The sequence below is a fragment of the Nansenia antarctica genome, assembly GCF_963989245.1.
Source record: "Nansenia antarctica genome assembly, chromosome: 3".
NCBI lineage: Eukaryota > Metazoa > Chordata > Actinopteri > Argentiniformes > Microstomatidae > Nansenia > Nansenia antarctica.
Window position 1 is genome coordinate 4,834,951 of NC_137688.1, and position 18,929 is coordinate 4,853,879.

Sequence of the window (18,929 nt, forward strand, 5' to 3'; positions counted from 1 at the left end):
ATATACTATATATATATATACTGTATATATACTATATATATATATATAGTGTATATTGTCACACCTTAGGCTCTAAAGGTGGAGCACTATGAGGGAGACCAAGACCGGAGTGGGAAAAAATATTTAACAAAAGTATTTATTACTTCACTCAAGATTCAAAGTAAACTGTTTAACATAAATTAAATGGAGTGTGTCAATCAGTATATCAGTGGTGTGTGTATGTATGGATGAGTGGAATATGTAGTGAAAGCCGTGTTGTCAGTGTAAAACTAAAAAGCCACAACAAAACAGAATAGTGAGCGTGGAGAGCAAGAAGGGCAGCAGGGATGGAGAAGCAGGGCTTTTGTTTGCAGCCACTGGAGCCAACCGCATATACGGTATATATATGTTACGGTACATGTGGGAAAACGGTACATATGGGAAAACTAGGGTTAGGGTTAGGTGCTAGGGTGCTAGGGTGCTAGGGTTAAGGTTAGGGTTAGGGTTAAGATTAGGGTTAGACATGCCAGCCCGTACCAAGTCGACGTAGCACCTAACCCTAACCCTAGTTTTCCCACGTGTACCGTATTCCCACATGTACCGTAACATATGTATATATCCCCAAAACATTATATATATATCAAAATATCAAAAACTAAAGAATTCCGCTAGGTCACACTGTTCCATATATATATATATATATATATATATATATATATATATATATATATATATTAGAAATCCTCCTCTTATACATCTTCTCTTCAGTATTAATATTGAATTCCACGCGCTAAAATATATATACAAATATCAAAAACTAAAGAATTCCGCTAGGTCACACTGTTCCACATAGGGTTATATATATAAATATAGGGTTAAATATATATACATTAGTAATCCTCCTCTTACACAGATTTCTCTTCAGTATTAATATTAAAATTCCAGGGGCGGATGGTGTGGCGTTGGCGTGTCTGCTGCGTGTGGCCGGTGGTTCAGTCCCACAGATGTTTGACACTGATGTCCGCCGGGATTCACGGATGAATAGAACCAGGACAAATCAGTGCCACCAAGCAAGGCGCCCAGGGACGCGGGGGACAAAGAGACACACGGGCCGCCGCCACAGCCGCCGCCCGGCGTTCTGGCTTAGCGCTGCGAGGAAGCCAGCAGGTTTAATGCAGCAGGAACAAAATGGCAGGCTGGAAGATTGACCCCCGATGGCGTCGAGCCGCCCTGAGGTCCCACAGATGTGCCTGGGCCCTGCTCTGCGAACTTGACCATGGCAAATGTGATGAATGCTTCAGTTTGCCCGTGAGCTAGCCAGCGCAACTGCCAGGTTTATGTGCTCCACACAGTCAAGCCCCCTCAAAAGCTCCTGTCATTTCCAGTTAGCCAAAACATCTCCTGCGGGACCCTCATCAAATCCACCCCTCTCTCTGTGTGCCACCCCTCTGTGTCCCCCTCAACTGAAAATCCCCCCCCCCCACCCCCTCTCCCTCTCTCGAAGGTTCAGTAAAGCCTTCTCCTCTCCTCTCCCTTCCCACACTCACTCCATTTGTCTGTGTTACTGGCTTGTGAGTGCTTTGCAACGGGGATCCATTTGTCTGAGAACACCAATTTATCAGAGAGGCAGTGCATACATTGAGAGCTAGGAGCCCCATTGAGTAATCCGGGCTCACACATGCACAGAACCAAACCTGGAGCACACGCGTACAACCACGTAGCACTGAGGAGCGCTATAGGAGACCTTTTCTGCCTGCCGCATTAAGACTGTACAACTCGATCGAACTCGATCGGGGTGATCGGGGTCAGGCTGGGGGATGTTAAATCATACTAGACTGTTGTTACCGCATATAATGTTCCAGGTGTCTATTTTATGTCTATTTTGAAAGTACCTATCTATCTATCTAACTATCTATCTATCTATCTATTAAATCACCATAGAGTGATGCAGTTTATGAAGTTCACATTATAAGCCTAATGACTATTTTTGTATCCAATGACAACGGATACGAACTTCATTGTACTCCTACTCAAAAGTTTCATTTCAGCGGTGTGTTTATCCTGCGAAACAGTTTCTAATGAAAAGAATGACATGAAGATTGTGACAGGGAGTTGGCACAATGGTAATGAGAGATTTCGTTTCACTAAATGAAACAACCGTAGGTCCATTATCATATGCCTTATAGTGAACGCTTAATCATCCAGCAACGTACTTTGTTAACATAATTTTCTATTTGTGCATTATGTTACGTGCTTCGAATCAACAATGATAGTAATGGCTTTGAGATGTTCACAGTCAAATGTTCACCGGATACAGTGAGACTTTCGAGGTCAACAGCATTAAGGCGGCTGAGAGACTGAGAAAATCTTCACACAAGTCAAAGCCTGGTTAGTAGCACTTAGAGAAGAAAAAAGAAAACGTAATACACCTAATTTGGCGACTGCCATGACATTCTCACTTTCATATTACTGCAGTTATCCAAATGTATTATGTTATTTTTCCTTATAATTTCCCCGTAAAGGTCAGTATAAAAGTGAACTCTCAAAACCCATTAGAGAGGCGCCTAGGCACCGCAGACACATTCAGTGTCTTGGTCGGTGTTCATAGCTTCTGTGGATTAAAGCCGTATTTGATGTAGGTTGAACCTCGTTTCGTCTTATTTGCTGTCTGGTCTGGGGTACACTGAGAGATCTCCCAGTCCGGCTTGGAAGGGGAGTGTGATTCTTTGTGTGTGTGTGTGTGTGTGTGTGTGTGTGTGTGTGTGTAAAAGCTATCTCTAACAAAATGGTTTTAAATAAAACATAGGAAAATCTATATTTTATAATTTCCCATGGTTTTCCCCTGCGTCTGAAAGCAGGGAACCGTATATTGCACAGTGTATGGATAGGTAAGCCTTGCCTCTACACAGAATACACACACTTTGAAAGCTGTAAAAACAATGAATATATCTATTGAGCAGACACAACAGATTTCTTTTTTTAAGAGAAAGATTTTCATTGCCTCCTATCCATCCGATGGTCCGCCGGGGAGGCCCTTAACGCCGTATGTTCCTATGTTTATGTAGGTAGTCATGTACATGCTTCCTATGTTCCTATGGTTACATAGGTAGTCATGTACATGCTTCCTATGTTCCTATGGTTACGTAGGTACATGCTTCCTATGTTCCTATGGTTACGTAGTTAGTCATGAACATGCTTCCTATGTTCCTATGGTTTGAGGAAGCCCTAGATTGCTACAAATCTGCGTTGTGGGGTAAATTCATTCTGGTTTTGGTATTGAATACAGCGATGAGGGAACAAAAACAGTGAACAGAAACGCGTGTCGCAGAAATGCTTCTTTTTAAGGGGTTAATGAATGTATTTGAAGTGTTGTAGTCGATACTGGTTTTCAGTACAGTAAACTAATTTTTGTGAACAGATAATGAAGCGTGGATGTTAATGAGCTCATACCAGCTATATATGGAATCTGAAGACCATACCGAGACAATTCCTGCCTCTCACACTTCACATTTCACAGGTTTAATATGCAGGGAAAGCTACGGTAAATTCCATTTTAGCAATCACAGACTCAGTGAAACGGAACGTGCTGTATTGTTGGCAGGGGCCTTTGTGCTGGCAGTTTGAAGTTTGCCCCTGCAGAGTTCAGAATACATTGTCCGGAGACACGATCAAAGTTGGCAGATATTGATCTGCTTCCAAACCAGACACGTGAGACTTACAGAACATGTTAACATGTGGAGAAGGGGTGGTTTAATTGTAAAGGTCTCTGAAAGCCCAGTCCACTCCCAGGGTTGTGGGGAGAATTTGAACAAGCATGTCTGCATAGAGTAGACACCCCCCCAGCCCCCTGCTGCCCCCCAACACACACACACACACACACACACACACACACACACACACATCCACACACACACACACACACACTCACACACATACAAACGGATACGCTGGCACAAACACACACACCCACACACAAACACACACACACACACACACACACACCACCACCACACACAAACACACACACACACACACACACACACACACCACCACCACCACACACGCACACACACACACACATACAAATGGATACGCTGGCACAAACACACACACACTCACACTCACACACACGCACGCACACACACACAAGTGCTTTACAACAGCCTCTCATTCACCCATTCACACACACATTCACACACCAATGGCGGCAAGCTGCCATGCAAGGCGCCGGCCCGCTCACTGGGAGCAATTTGGGGTTGTGACTCTGATTTCAGTATTGAACACTGTGACTTAGCGACCGTAAAAAACTCTAATATTACACACCAATGGCAGCAAGCTACCATGCAAGGCGCTCACCGGCCCGCTCATTGGGAGCAATTTGAGGTTCAGTGTCTTGCCCAAGGACACTTCGACATGTGGCCAGCCGGGGCTCGAACCGCCGATCTGCTGACCTTGCGACCATTAGACGGCGGCTCTACCTCCTGCGCCCTCCAGCCGCCCCTGTACACACACAGTATCAACTTCACTGAGTTTTGGAACTACGACAAAGCACCAACTAATGCTCTGAAAAAGAAGTTTCTAAGATGACACTTTTACAGGCTCTTGTAAGGAAACGAGAGAGAGAGATTTCTGTGATTCCAGTTCACTCTCCCCAGATCAATATCTCGTCTCTGGGATGTGACAACGCCGGTGGCATTTGAACCAGATGAAAGACACAGTCCCCTTCCAGATCACCTCTAAGAACCGAGCACTTCAGTCAAATCCCCAACGTCTAGGAAGGAAGGATCTCGGTGAGTCCGTTCAAATCCCCCACTGACTCAAACTGAGGCCCTCGCTGGTCAAAATAGGGAGAACAAAAAAGAGAAGTCTTAAAAGAATAGCCATAATCTAGGTTAATACTCCCTCCTCCTTGGCTTAGCTCTGTTGCAGCCCTGGTGGGGGGGCTGTAGTAACTTCGGGGAGCCTGGGGCACCAGGGCCTTTATAATTTATTTACTTTGGATTTGAGGAAAATAGCAAAAGCAACGATATGGTCTGGTGTAAACGATATCGCAGCGTGGGATGGGAGACCACCTTGGTAGTGCTGGAGTACTACATGCAACAAAAAAACAGAACAAAACCATACAGACAGACAGATACAGTACAAAACAGAATTGAATTGGTAATACATACAGTAACTGTTATGTATATATATATATATATATATATATATATATATATATATATAACTATAACTGTTAATGCCTAACCACAAATTCAACAACAGATTATATAAGAGCCTACATTTGTACATATACTGCAGTATGGCTCAGGAGGTAGAGCCGGCGTCTAATGATTGCAAGGTTGGCGGTTCGGCAGTTCGATCCCCGGCGGGCCACGTGTCGAGGTGTCCTTGGGCAAGACGCTGAACACCGAATGAGACCTTGCATGGTAGCTTGCCGACCTTGCTGTGTGAATGGGGGAGTGAGAGGCTATTGTAAAGCTCTTTGGATGAAGGCGCTGGCTCTATACAGTATAAGTGCAGTCCATTTACAACACTGAATGCCTACACAATTTCGTTGGTAATATGAACTGAACTGTTAATACCTAGCCACCCTATAAATGTAGGTTCAGATTATATAAGAACCTACATTTGTACATATAAGTACTACAGTATATCTGTACAAATCTGAATATTGTGGTGGACTTCATCTCTGAACAAGGAATCTCCTCCACGGAATGTCGGCTAAGACTTTCCCCCTGGTTACCGATGACATTGTACCCTAAGACTAATTATGCATAATTCTGGTAGCGCTGAATGGATTTGGTCACATTGCAAATGATACGCCATTGGTCAGTGTCACAATGTTACCATAGAGGAAATTCAACGGGGAATGGACATTTGCACAAATGAATGTAATTAAGCCCCACATTCATTACTTGTAATTGTGTAACATAATGAGGCCCCTCAAAGTGAAACAGAGATTGGAGTCATATGAGTAATTATAGCACAGCTACACAAGTATCCTCAGCTAGCTAGCATCCTTCCCTATGCCTTCATTACCTATTATATGTATCACGTGAATCACTTCAATCTCCTGATAGGCCCACATGAAACAGTGAATCAGTTTACTGAAAACTTATGGTACAGTATGGATGTTTCCATCATAATTATGTACAATTATTAAGTGCAATTATTCAAAATCAAAGTCAAACTCACAATGTATGAACTCCATACTCCTTTAGAATCAGATTAAATGTCTGTGGCTAAGAGAATGCAGGCCCTGTGTTTAGCTTTTGAACGCTACAATGTGAGTGAGGACATAAAATAAAAATATTCAAATCTCGGTCTGAACTAAATACCCTAAAGAAAATAATAATAATAATAGTCGTGATAATAATTACCCAAGAGAGTTCCTTTAGGGAAGGTGCACATCAAAACGATTACTGTAAAAGTATGTAGGCCTATGTACATTTAAAACTGTAATCTTTTTACATATGGTTACAGTGTATAAAAAAGATTGGCTTATTTTTAATAGCAGATTTAGATCTCAGAAAGACAAGGCTGGTAATAAGCTGGTCATTTGAAAGCCATATGCCACAGATTTAAAAAACTAATCTTTCTTTCTTTAATTGACTAATACACTACAGACAAATTGCATTTAGTGACCATAGTTTCAGCTGGTCAAAGCAAAGGGCTTTTTAAAATACTTTGACTCATAATAATATAGGCCACATTTAAGAACATTACTAGTAGAAGTGTACAAACTGTCCATTGTTTGAAATGTAAAAAAGAAACTGTCTAGAAATGTCGTGCATGGATGGGTTTACCCAGGGCTGACTTTTCAGGCACTTAACTTTGTCTGGGAGATTAGCGTGTCACGACATGCCATTCGTCCTACCTAAAGCCTTTTAGAGTGTCATTACGACTGAATTAACAACATAACATAGACTATCGCTACCACACACGCCCAAATCAGATGGTTTTCTGTTCTATGTTAGCTGCCGCTTTAACTGATCATAACAACAACATCTCACTCATACTGTAGCAGAGATGAATGTGACAACAAAACAACATTTATTTTTTCTTGCTGCATCAATCCATACAGTCAATTGTCATTATAATTTGTACTGGAGAGTAAGAAGTAGTAAACATACCATGTTCATAATATGACATCATAATGGCTAATTAGCTGTAAATTTCACCTTGTCATTACGCTAAATTAGCTCGAATTGCACATTCTGTTCCTGCTCAGAAGCTTGACAGTAGTATGTGGCGCAGGAGGTAGAGCTGCCGTCTAACGATCGCAAGGTTGGCAGATCGGCGGTTCGAGCCCCGGCTGGCCACGTGTCGAAGTGTCCTTGGGCAAGACACTAAACCCCAAAGTGCTCCCAGTGAGCGGGCCGGCGCCTTGCACGGTAGCTTGCCGTCATTGGTGTGTGAATGTGTGTGTGAATGGGTGAATGAGAGGCCGTTGTAAAGTGCTTTGGATAAAGGCGCTATATAAGTGCAGTCCATTTACCATTTATCTGAACACAAGTCAAGGTCTTGAAAGTTATTAGACATTGTTAGACATTATTTATCTACCAAAGGCCTTTCTGGCAAACACAACATTGTCTTAGAAAGTGTGGGGTGGCTGTGGAGGTAGAGCCGGCGTCTAACGATCGCTAGGCTCTTCCTGTCGAGGTTGTCCTTGGGAAAGACACTGAACCCCAAATTGCTCCCAACGAGCGGGCCGCCTTGCCCCCCATTGGTGTGTGAATGTGTGTGTGAACGGGTGAACGAGAGGCCATCGCAAAGCGCTTTGGATAAAGGCTCTAAGTGCAGTCCATTTACCAAGTCTGCACAAAACGAAAAAGGTACAGTAACGTCAATAAACCTGTTATATGTGTGTGAGTTATCATCAGTGCAACGTTTTACTTGTCACTCCAAAGTAGTTAGTAGTTAAAAATGGGTCCCCTGTGTGTTTAAATGAAATGACTATTGACACACTATCGATATTAGTATGTGAATCACGCTAACCTATTCAGGTAAGAGAACAACACGGTAGATACGTTTCCATGGCGATAGTTATTAACGCGTATTATTATGCATTCCTGTATTTGAAGTCAAGTACAAAGCGTCGTAATTCAGCCGAGAGGGACAGGTAAGATTCATCACTCTTAATTGTTTAAACCCAGACATGCTAATGATATTAATTTGCTGCTTTTTATCTACCTGTCGAGATGGAAAGGGGAAATATTAAAACCTCTGAGCGCTTGTGTGGCAAAGACGACAACATAAGTATGCTGACAGTCGAATAAAGTAAGCCCGGGGAAGAAAACCAAAAGAGGCCATAAAATGAATTGCCTCCTACCTCATAAATAATAGAAACATAAATGTCATATGAACTTTATTTCAAGAGCGGGTGGTCTAATAAAGATGCAGTTTTAAAGAGGAGTTGAGAAATTCATTGTCATAAGAAGGCCACATCCCCTGCCCGTTCCCAGATAGTTACTCAGCACACGTTGACATTCAAGACCTTGCCACACCAAAACACAAACGCTTTAGAGGTGGCCTTTCTGGTTCTCCATAATCTTCTCCCCACCTCTTTCTTTCTCCTCCCTTTCTCCCTGGCTCAAACCCAACTCCTCTCTTCTTCCCCCCCCATATCTATCTTTCCCTCTCACTCTCCCTTCCCCCCTTTCCCCCCCTCTTTCCCTTGTTCTAACTATTTCACAAATTGAGACGACAAGATAAGGGACGGTCACTGCAGCCTGCTGCTCATTGATAAAACCGTATCAAATCCATCTTGGAAGGCGCCCACCAACGCTACCAATGCAGTAATGTTTTTGAGTCTGTCGAGAGAGAGAGAGAGAGAGAGAGAGAGAGAGAGAGAGAGAGAGAGAGAGAGAGAGAGAGAGAGAGAGAGAGAGAGAGAGAGAGAGAGAGAGAGAGAGAGAGAGAGAGAGAGAGAGAGAGAGAGAGAGAGAGAGAGAGAGAGAGAGAGAGAGAGAGAGAGAGAGAGAGAGAGAGAGAGAGAGAGAGAGAGAGAGAGAGAGAGAGAGAGAGAGAGAGAGAGAGAGAGAGAGAGAGAGAGAGAGAGAGAGAGAGAGAGAGAGAGAGAGAGAGAGAGAGAGAGAGAGAGAGAGAGAGAGAGAGAGAGAGAGAGAGAGAGAGAGAGAGAGAGAGAGAGAGAGGATCCATCTCTCCTTTTGAACTGGGCGCTATGATGTCAGGGATTATCTGACTCTGGGGCGACTCCCTCCTTGGCAGAATGTACATAATGTCAAGGCACAAAGAACTCTCCAAGAACAGCGTTAAAAAAAGCTGCATTCATCTCGATACTCTTTGTTGAAAAGTAAGATCATTTCTTTTACTTTCGCTGTATTCTGATCCTTCGTAAAAAATAAATGGTATACTGTTATAGCCCCCCGGCCTATAGCATGGCCTGGACATATCCACTTATGGTTTCACAGCAGTGAGTATTATATCTGACATTAATGACATTTGCTGAGATAAGGGTACTGTACATTAGAGTATCGTGTAGGCTTTTGTGGGTCATATATTCCACTTAAATCATCACATTCCAGCGTTCGGTCTGCGCCAATGCAGGGGTTTATACAGCGCATGCATATGCATGTCTACATCAAGCTGCAATTCCGTGTTTTTTGTTTTTTTTGTTACACTGCCAAACGACAAATAGACATGACTACTTGAGCAGACAGTTTTATGAGACCGTGAGATCGAGTTTATATTTACACTATTGCATTTCAATCAGATTGTGAGCAATCACGTCCACATGTGAAGGAATCGCGTATGAATCACAATTATCTCGGTATTACTTTGATAGAAGGCATCTGAGAGAGTGTGATCATTTGCTGGGGGGGTGGCTGTGGGTGGGTGGGAGGGTGGCTGGGTTGGGTGGGGGGGTGGTGGTGGGGGGCCGTGGACATCCAGCAAAGGCCATTATCACAGACTTCTGATTGGTCTCATATCAACGGCATATATAAATGACCCCCGAATACTGTGTATGCAAATTGCAGGGCATTGTCAATGCCACCCATCCTCTGTTATGTTTAACAAATGCAGTCACATTCTCTCTGACACCCCAGGCTCTGTCAAGGCAACGCAGGGCGGGCCGTTGGAGGTGCGACTGTTATCTCACTTATAGCTAGGACACAAAGGATATATGTAGGTGTATGCAAAGCAATCTATTTCTACCTTGTTCTGTCTTTCTTTCCGGGGGTGGGGGGGGGGGGGGAGTAAATTGTGTCGCCTCAGACAACCAGAGCCATGCAATGTTAATTCATCCACGTCATTGATGTGTAGGGGAGAGAGGGGGAGAGAGAGAGGAGGAGAGATAGAGAGGGGGGGGAGAGAGAGGGGAGAGAGGAGAGAGAGGAGAGAGAGAGACTAAAGAGTGTGTGACTATTCTATTCTTCCTGATGCTGCACAGTATGGGGGCTGTCTCTTTTTTTCTTTTCTTTTTTATCATCACAGGATCACACTGAACTCTCGAAACATACCTTTTTTGATCTCAAGCTACAACAAAGCAATAGGCGGTGTGGTGTGGTGTGTGATATCCTCCCCCTATGCCTCCTTATCTTATCCGGGAGTAAGAAAAAAATCATGTGATACATATTACCCTCTTCGGGGGGGGGGGGGGGGGGGGGCGGCGGTTGAGGTTGAGGTTTGAACAACACTTACTAGACTCGGGGTCGGAGTTCCCGTCGCCCTCGGTGCGGCTGTTGGGCGAGGCCTGCTCGTAGTACTCCTCCTGGGGGAAGCCGAGGGGGAGGGGCTGGGTGGCGCTGGCGGTGCTGCTGGGCTCCTGGTCCCCCAGGCCGCTGTCGCTGCAGCTCTCCTGGGAGCCGTCAGGGAGGTGAAAGGTCACCCGGCGCTGGGTCTGGAACACACAAACACAAACAAACCTGTGAGCTTAGAATGATATAAGGTTCTATCTTAGAATGATAAGGTTCTATCTTAGAATGATAAGGTTCTATCTTAGAATGATAAGGTTCTATCTTAGAATGATAAGGTTCTATCTTAGAATTATACGGTTCTATCTCCGTTTAGGGTAGTTCAGAGATATTGAGCGTCAAAGTTTTTACATTCCATTATGTTTTGTGAGATGGAACCTTTGTGTTTGATTAATTACTAACAAAAAATGGACTGCACTTATATAGCGCCTTTATCCAAAGGCCGCTTTACAACGGCCTCTCATTCACCCATTCACACACACATTCACACACCAATGGCGGCAAACTACCATGCAAGGCGCTGGCCCGCTCACTGAGAGAAATTTGGGGTTCAGTGTAGTTCAGAGATATTGAGCGTCAAAGTTTTTACATTCCATTATGTTTTGTGAGATGGAACCTTTGTATTTTATTAATTACTAACCCAAAAAATTAAACATTTAAAAAATAACACCACACAGGCATTAATAAACACCTAATGGATCAGATTATGTAAAAAACTCAATTTTGACCAACAATGGAGATAGAACCTGATAATTCTAACGTCACGAACATTTGGTGAATGTGGGCGCGATCAGCTGAGGGGAGTCAAGAGTCACTTGGAAGACAGCGTGTTTTGGGTTGGGGGCGGGGGGGAGTTTTCTGGCTGGTTGCCTGATATGTTATAGTTGAGTCGTTGTTGCTGCTAACGAGAGGGCTGCGTTATCCTTATGACAATCTTATGAAAATATGATATTATTATATATATTATATTAGATGATATTGCCTTTAAATAACTACATTATTAAATTATGATTATATAATGATTGGAGCATGTTGAGCGGCAATGTTTGCAGGTAAGGTCCTATAGAAATAAAAGTTATTATTATTGTTATTATTATTATATTCATATTGTATAATGTCACTGTGGATTGCTTCATAAAGTGGGTGTATATGACCTAAACATTATATCCAGTACCCCAGTCAAAGGTTTGGACACACTTTCCCATTCAATTGAATGGGAGAAGTGTGTCCAAACTTCTGACTGGTGCTGTGTATGGTTGTCATTGAGAACAACACTGGTAACTAAGGAGCTAAGAACTGGAGTGCAGTGTACAGTTCACGCTTAAATAAACAAACTAAATAATTAAACACGCAAATAAAATGATGCTTGTTACAGTTAAACGTATTGAGGCGTAAAACACCAGCAGTCTATTTAGATCTCGGTCAAGTATAATGAAACTGTTATTCAATAACAAACTTTTTTCCGATTCCGATTCATTTTAATTGAAAGTTCCATCCCAGAGTTAAGATAATGGATGGATCTTTTAAACCAGGCTGCACAATGTCCTACTTTTTTTTACTGCTAGCCCAATTTAGATAAAATGGGGGAGGAGGTGTGTGTGGAGGTAGAGAGACTTTGATTAGGAAGGTCTTAGGACTATAAGAGTGTGAAGATTTTCACTCTCAAAGGCATATGGTCTCTGATTTCTCCGGAGAGCTGTAGAAGATCATGTTGTGACCTTTCTCAGGTGGTGCTAGCTGCTCTACAGAAGAAAACACCCATAGGCAGGCCGAGTGACAATTATTATCCTTTCTTCATGAGAAGGAAACGTGGGAGCCCGAGCGCCATATTAAAAGGGTAATCTCTAGCCTTCAATTATTTGTTCCTTACCCCTGTGCATTCTCCAGCACTGCCTAGAAGTTTCCCAAAAAAAAACAATACGATTTATTAGGAGACTCAACTTTTTTCGCAACACTAAAAAATAAATGTGTCTTCGTTGGCAATTTGAGGAAAAAGGTCGATTTTACCCTGCACCTTTATAACAATTTCCTCTAATGATGCTTACTCTCACATTTAATTTCGTAGGAGATAAAACACACAGCAGCTTCCTTATTATGTTAGTTTTTTATTCCCAAATATTATTCGGGGGCCTGATTAGAGGAAGGATTCTTCCTAAACCGATACGATGCACATAAGGATCTTGGATTCTCGACATCTCATCTCTATAGCAACAAAAGGAGAATTCCAGAATTAAAAAAACATCATTAACACATAGATGCTCCTCCGTGCTCAAGGGGCGACGGTACCTCCTTTGTGAGAGTACTTTTCCTCAAACACTGTGCTATACAGATAAAACGCTTATTGTTCTTTGATAAGGCAGAGAGAGAAAAGAGGCAGAAAAAAGAGAATGGATGTGGGGGGGGAAAGGCTTGGCACAGCTGCATCGAGCACTGCCAAAAACCAAGATCTGCCAAGAGCTTACCAGTTCATTTAAGAACTATCAGAAGACTGTCTAAACTAAATCCTCACAATTAGCACCCTGACAGCAGAACTGAGAGATGTGATGACTGTGATGTCATAACAACCAAAAAAGAGAGACACCCTCATTTACATCATTTGTCAAGACAGTTGTAAAAAGGTGTGTGTGTGTGTGTGTGTGTGTGTGTGTGCGTGTGTGTGTGTGTGTGTGTGTGTGTGCGTGCGTGCGACGTGCGTGCGTGCGTGCGTGCGTGTGTGTGTGAGTACGTGCAAGCGTGTGTGCACTCTACTGGTGTCTGGTATCTCACAGATTAACTTCACAACAAAGTTGTAAGTGTTGTTGGAGAACTTTTGACTATTGTCAACTTTTTTTCTTTTTTCACACTCCCTAGCAACCTTGAAGTTGAAGCTTACAGTCCGACCTGATTTGTTTATTTTATTGTGTATATATATCAAGCACATTTCTTGTCAGGTCTGGTCTGGAATGTCAGTCTTTCAGAAAAACCTCCATCTCGGAGGCGGACATATTCACTCAAGGTTGTTTACAGGGTGTGATGAGATCAAGCAGAACCGATCGCTTGTCCACCAGGCAGCTTATTCAACAGAGACACACAAAAATAAAATGCAATGATCTCGTTGCAACACAGCATCTGATAGATATATCTCACACGTTAGTGTGAATGCGAGCTACGGCCATGTCAAGTCACCATGAAGGGAAGTAGCACCTCTACAGGGAGGGTGGCAGCTCCACAAGAAAAGGCACACTTCCCCGTCACATAGCTGCTAATTTATTTGAGGCTTTCTCCCCACAATGACAGTAAAACCTGTGTTAAAACAAACAACTGTGTGACTGGGTGGAGGTGTAAAAAAAAAAACGTACCGGTAATTCAATCTCATCAGATCTGGTGTGTGTGTGTCTGTGTGAGGTGCTTTCATGTAAACAGTAGTGTACAGATTTGTTTCCTTTTTTTGTAATTAATATTTAGTATGTTAGCATTGAGAATAATAACACACACACACACGCCAACAAAAACACACGACGTCAAGGTGTGCGTTTCCGTAAAGCTCTATCACGTATTCAAAGAACATGCCAGAAACCCGTAAAGCGCAGACAAGCTGCTGTAAAAGATATCAAGACCAAACAAAAGCCTGTCCCACCAGATAAAACACTGCCTTGAAAAAGTATGCGCTCGGAGATAAAAATAAATAAATAAATAAACACGAGGAGAATAGCAAGCCAAGTTCCATAGCAAGCCAGCCCTCTCCAAAGCTCCTCTCTCTGGGAGCGACCCAGACAATGTGCAGATGGGGCTGGATCCATGGGTGAGAGAGGATTAGGACACTTTCTATTTACATGGAGAGGAGGAGGATGGTGCTGAAGAGCGTCCACCACCTTGTCCAGGAGTAAGTCACACTCTCTACGCTCAAGCTCAATGAGCTGCTGGACACTGTGGGGCGGCTGTAGGGCGCAGGAGGTAGAGCTGCTGATCGTAAGGTTGGCAGATTGGCGGTTCGAGCCCCGGCTGGCCACATGTCGAAGTGTCCTTGGGCAAGACACTGAACCCAAAATTGCTCCCAATGAGCGGGGCCGGCGCCTTGCATTGTAGCCACCCGGGCGCCACCCACCCTTGCGCCACCCACCCTTGCATTGTGGCCACCCGGGCGCTCGAACCGCCGATCTGCCAAACTTGCGATCGTTAATGGTAAATGGTAAATGGACTGCACTTATATAGCGCCTTTTTTTGCTGCTCCAAAGCTGCTCCAAAGCGCTTTACAGCGGCCTCTCATTCACCCATTCACACACACACATTCACATTCACACCAATGGCGGCAAGCTACCGTGCAAGGCACGCTATCCGGCCCACTCATTGGGCTTAAGTGTCTTGCCCCAAGGACACTTCGACATGTGGCCAGCCGGGCACTCGAACCGCCGATCTGCCAACCTTGCGATCGTTAGACGGCGGTTCTACCTCCTGAGTCACCCCCCCCGCCCCCCCCCCGCCCCCACCCCCCATTAGACACATGGGGAGGAAGCCATGTATGCATGACAACCACGGGCTGCCAATCACCTACTTTGAGTGAAAAACAGGGCCACGTTGGAGTGGGTCAGAGGAGACGTGCTGTGCCGAGGCAGATAAAGATCAGCCTGCAGGCAAACTGGGACATGGAGAAATCTGTTTTGTCGTAATGGTGATTTGTCATTGGTTGTCTGAGGGGAAAGAATGGGGGTTTATTTTTTATTTTTGCAATGATATCCTAAACGTCTCCATATCACGATGTTCTACACCAATGTCAGATATGAAGTAACGTAATACACGGGGACAGGATGCACGTGATCATGTACAGGCATCAACAAAAATACACGCGCACGTGCGCGCACACACACGCACACACACACACACACAAACACACACACACGCACACACATATATATATATATATATATATATATATATATATATATAGGTATTTGTATATATACAAAAGTAAAAGAAGAGTTAATTACATTTATGTAATTCCTTTTCATGAGAAGTTCTAGTTGAAGGAATAGCGTATCCATCTATATATCCATCATCGCTTGACCAATTGAAACATGGCATTGACGAATCTATTGAATCCTCCTCCATCGAGCACATTCAGGATAAAGGACTTGATGAGCAACACAATTCTAGCTGAGAAATATGAAAACCGTTGCTTCTCCCAGCGAAGGTGATCAGGCAGAAGAATGCCATTGAATTGCGCGACGGCGATTGTTCTGCAAACCTACTCTGTTGTACGGCACACTGTAGATGTCCTGCCCTGTCTAACCTGCACTCCATAAGCAAGACTGAAGTGTGTGAGGGCGCAAATGACCTTGTTGAATATTGTGTGTATCTCTCACTTTTCTCAGCGTTTTTTTTTTGTACGCTGTCCTTACAGTGTGTGACCCCGATCACCGTTCCCTCCTTCATTCCCTCTCACCGAAAGAACTCGAACACAAAACACAAGGTCCCGACCCGCTGTACAGACACACATTTCTATTAACTGAACTGTGGGGTCATGAAGAATCCCAACAGTACGAACATGTGGGGCCCCAAAAAAAAAGGTGTTCATTGTGAAAGAGAGAGAAAAAATTAAAGGTAACTGAAAGTTCAAAAAGGTCAGGTGTTCCAATAGAATTTCAGTTCCTTTGTGTGAGGTCTGGCCTCTTGAAAGAGAGAGAGAGAGGGAGGGAGAAGGGGAAAAAAAGAGAATGCGCTGCCGCTGCTGCGTGGTTTGTGCCGTCGGGGGCCAGTCAGGTACAGTAATGCCATCAAACGTCGCGATGCTGAGAGGATTTGAAAGACGGTTGTTTCCACATCACCGCATCTTACAGAAACTCTTGAAATTAGAAGTACAACATGAACAACATAGAGAGAGACACAGAGAGAGAGGGAGAGAGAGCAAATCTCTTTCAGTTGAAGTGATGAAATAGAGACCTAGACCTATACGCTTTGATTTGGTTATCCAGCTCGAGAGAATGTCCTTTCATGACAATTAAAGACGCATCTAGATGAGACGAGGCAGATCTGACACTTTAAAGACTTAAAAAAAGAGGGGAAAAAAAGAAAACAGCATCCTAAAATACTTAATAAAAAACAGGGGTGGTTTTTTGATAGGAACGGACTGCTAGGGTGACTCGTCTTGCGTTGACAAGAGACAATAAGAACACCTGAATGTCTCTTCATTAAGTGTGCGGCTGGAAACAAAACAAAAATCTATTAATATTCTCAATTATAAAAGTTACCCTGACAAGTGGTGATGAGGCATATAGGGCCCTATTATGCACTTCATCAATAAGACGAGGCGGTAGATCTCAACTTAAGACGTGGAGGCGTGGTCAACGCCACTTTGCTATTATGCGTGCGGTAGTGGGCGCCTAAAACCCGGCGCTAAGCAAAGAAATTAGTCATGGGTGTGTTTTGGGCGTCTTCTCAATCAACCCAATCAGCGTGCCAGGTGCCATTCCCTTTAAGAACCGGCTGCGTTGAGTCATTAGCGCTATGTTATTATGGAAGTCCTAAGAAGGAGGTCAGCGCGCTTCTCTGCCTCTCCCTTCAGAAATAAAGCATTATACTGTGACCGTAATTGACGTCTTGCCGTGGAGCCACGTGCGTGTTCATGTGTGCCCACATGCATGCGCAAACCGCGGAGGCGTGCTCGTGTTTCAAAACGTGCATGAAGTCTAAACTTAAGAACTTTTCAAACCACTTCTTAGCGATAGGAGCAAAGTCAGATCGCATAATAGCAGGGGCGCCTAGTGCACTTCATTAACATATGAACACTCCCACAATGAGCAATATATGCACGGGAGTTTTATGTGTGGGCGCCTATCGACACCTGCATAATAGCAGTAGTGCGTATGAAGCGCATAATAAGGGTGGCGGTAGGTCTTAACCTGGCGGTGCGTCTTAATTAAGACTTAAGACGGCAAGTTAAGAAGTGCATAATAGGGCCCATAGAGTCATTCACCCAAAACAAAGTATGGAGCTCCAATGTAGAAAATGTAATGGCTCATTCTTTAGGTGTTTACTTAAGCATGAATTTATAATACAGGGAAGGAAATGGATGAGAAATGCCAGGAGTGTAAAAACTTACATTTGCTGAGGTGATCTTGCTGAGCTGGCAGACCTCCTGAAATGACATATGGGGGAGTTATTGTATGCTCTTTATAATAACAGTACTTCTCAAAGCCTACTGTATCTACTAACGAGTTCAGTTTTACCGATGTTCCTGCTGCTTTTGCGACTGTTGGAAGTTTCAAGATACACGTTTATGATATCAAAGTCGAAGTTCAACAATTCAGTTCATAGATGTCAGGTGTTCGTGTCATTTACTCATTTTACAGGTAGAATTCCTCCGAAAACATATTGATTTATAGGTGGGAGTTAAGGTTTTTAGGTGAAATTACAGAACCAAACTGGCACTCTGCCAATCTGCCTAGTGCTATAATACAACACAACACAACACAACGAATGCTCAACGCAAAACATGACATCACGGCAACAGAAGCATTATCTGACACCCAGATAAAGAAATCTCATGCATGTCTTAGAAAGAGCACAGAATATCAAATGAGGCATCAAAAACCAACAATAAACAGTGACAAGCCTCTAAATTGGGAACAAAAGACGCCCTCAAGGCTGCAAAACAGCATCCTCTCCCAGGAGACTATATCATAGCTCAGAGAGGATAACAGTATTTAATTTTTAATCACCAATTTTGTTTTCTTTGTACTGTGTATAATAATCAGACTACACGACTTGATTTGCAAAGGGAAAAATCTGCGGGTAAGAAGAAGCAGCATCGATGGGATGAAGCAGAGAGAAGCACTGCTGAGGAGATGAAATGATGAACAGGAAGCAAGTAGTATACATGTCAACAAATATACAGCAGTAAACCAATCACACTTGTTCACTGAGGGACGATTAGCCTATAAACCCTAACTTTTTATTGCAGGGAGATAATGGTCGCAATGTAGCAATAGACGTAATCCTTTTGGGATCCATATCGTTGAGAACATTTCGGAGGATGTCGGTGAAAAAACAATAGGCGGGCGGGCGATGATGGAGGCATATAAACTGTCTCAATCTGTGGCCCAAAGCTGAGAGTCGGCCATTAGTCAGGTTCAATAAGGGTAGCCATATGTATTACGGTTTAATGTACCTCAAAATTGCTTTCAAAACATCTTAAACTCCGGGTCTTCAAATCAGTTTATAAATACCGGGGAACATGTGTATTTTGCTTTAACA

The 18,929-nt window shown here is 43.4% G+C and overlaps 1 protein-coding gene across 2 annotated transcripts in view; it reads right to left on the bottom strand.

Annotated features, from left to right (window-relative positions):
* pcdh11 (protocadherin 11) overlaps positions 1-18,929 on the bottom strand; it is a gene marked incomplete at both ends in the record, with an annotated part of 142,344 nt that overhangs the window by 43,098 nt on the left and 80,317 nt on the right. Inside the window, 2 exons of one of the 2 annotated variants that reach the window (XM_080527716.1) lie at positions 10,648-10,846; positions 17,776-17,811. In XM_080527716.1, coding sequence (XP_080383842.1) covers positions 10,648-10,846; positions 17,776-17,811 — 235 coding nt within the window. The remainder of the gene's footprint in view (positions 1-10,647; positions 10,847-17,775; positions 17,812-18,929) is intronic. The other variant, XM_080527717.1, reaches the window with a different exon arrangement.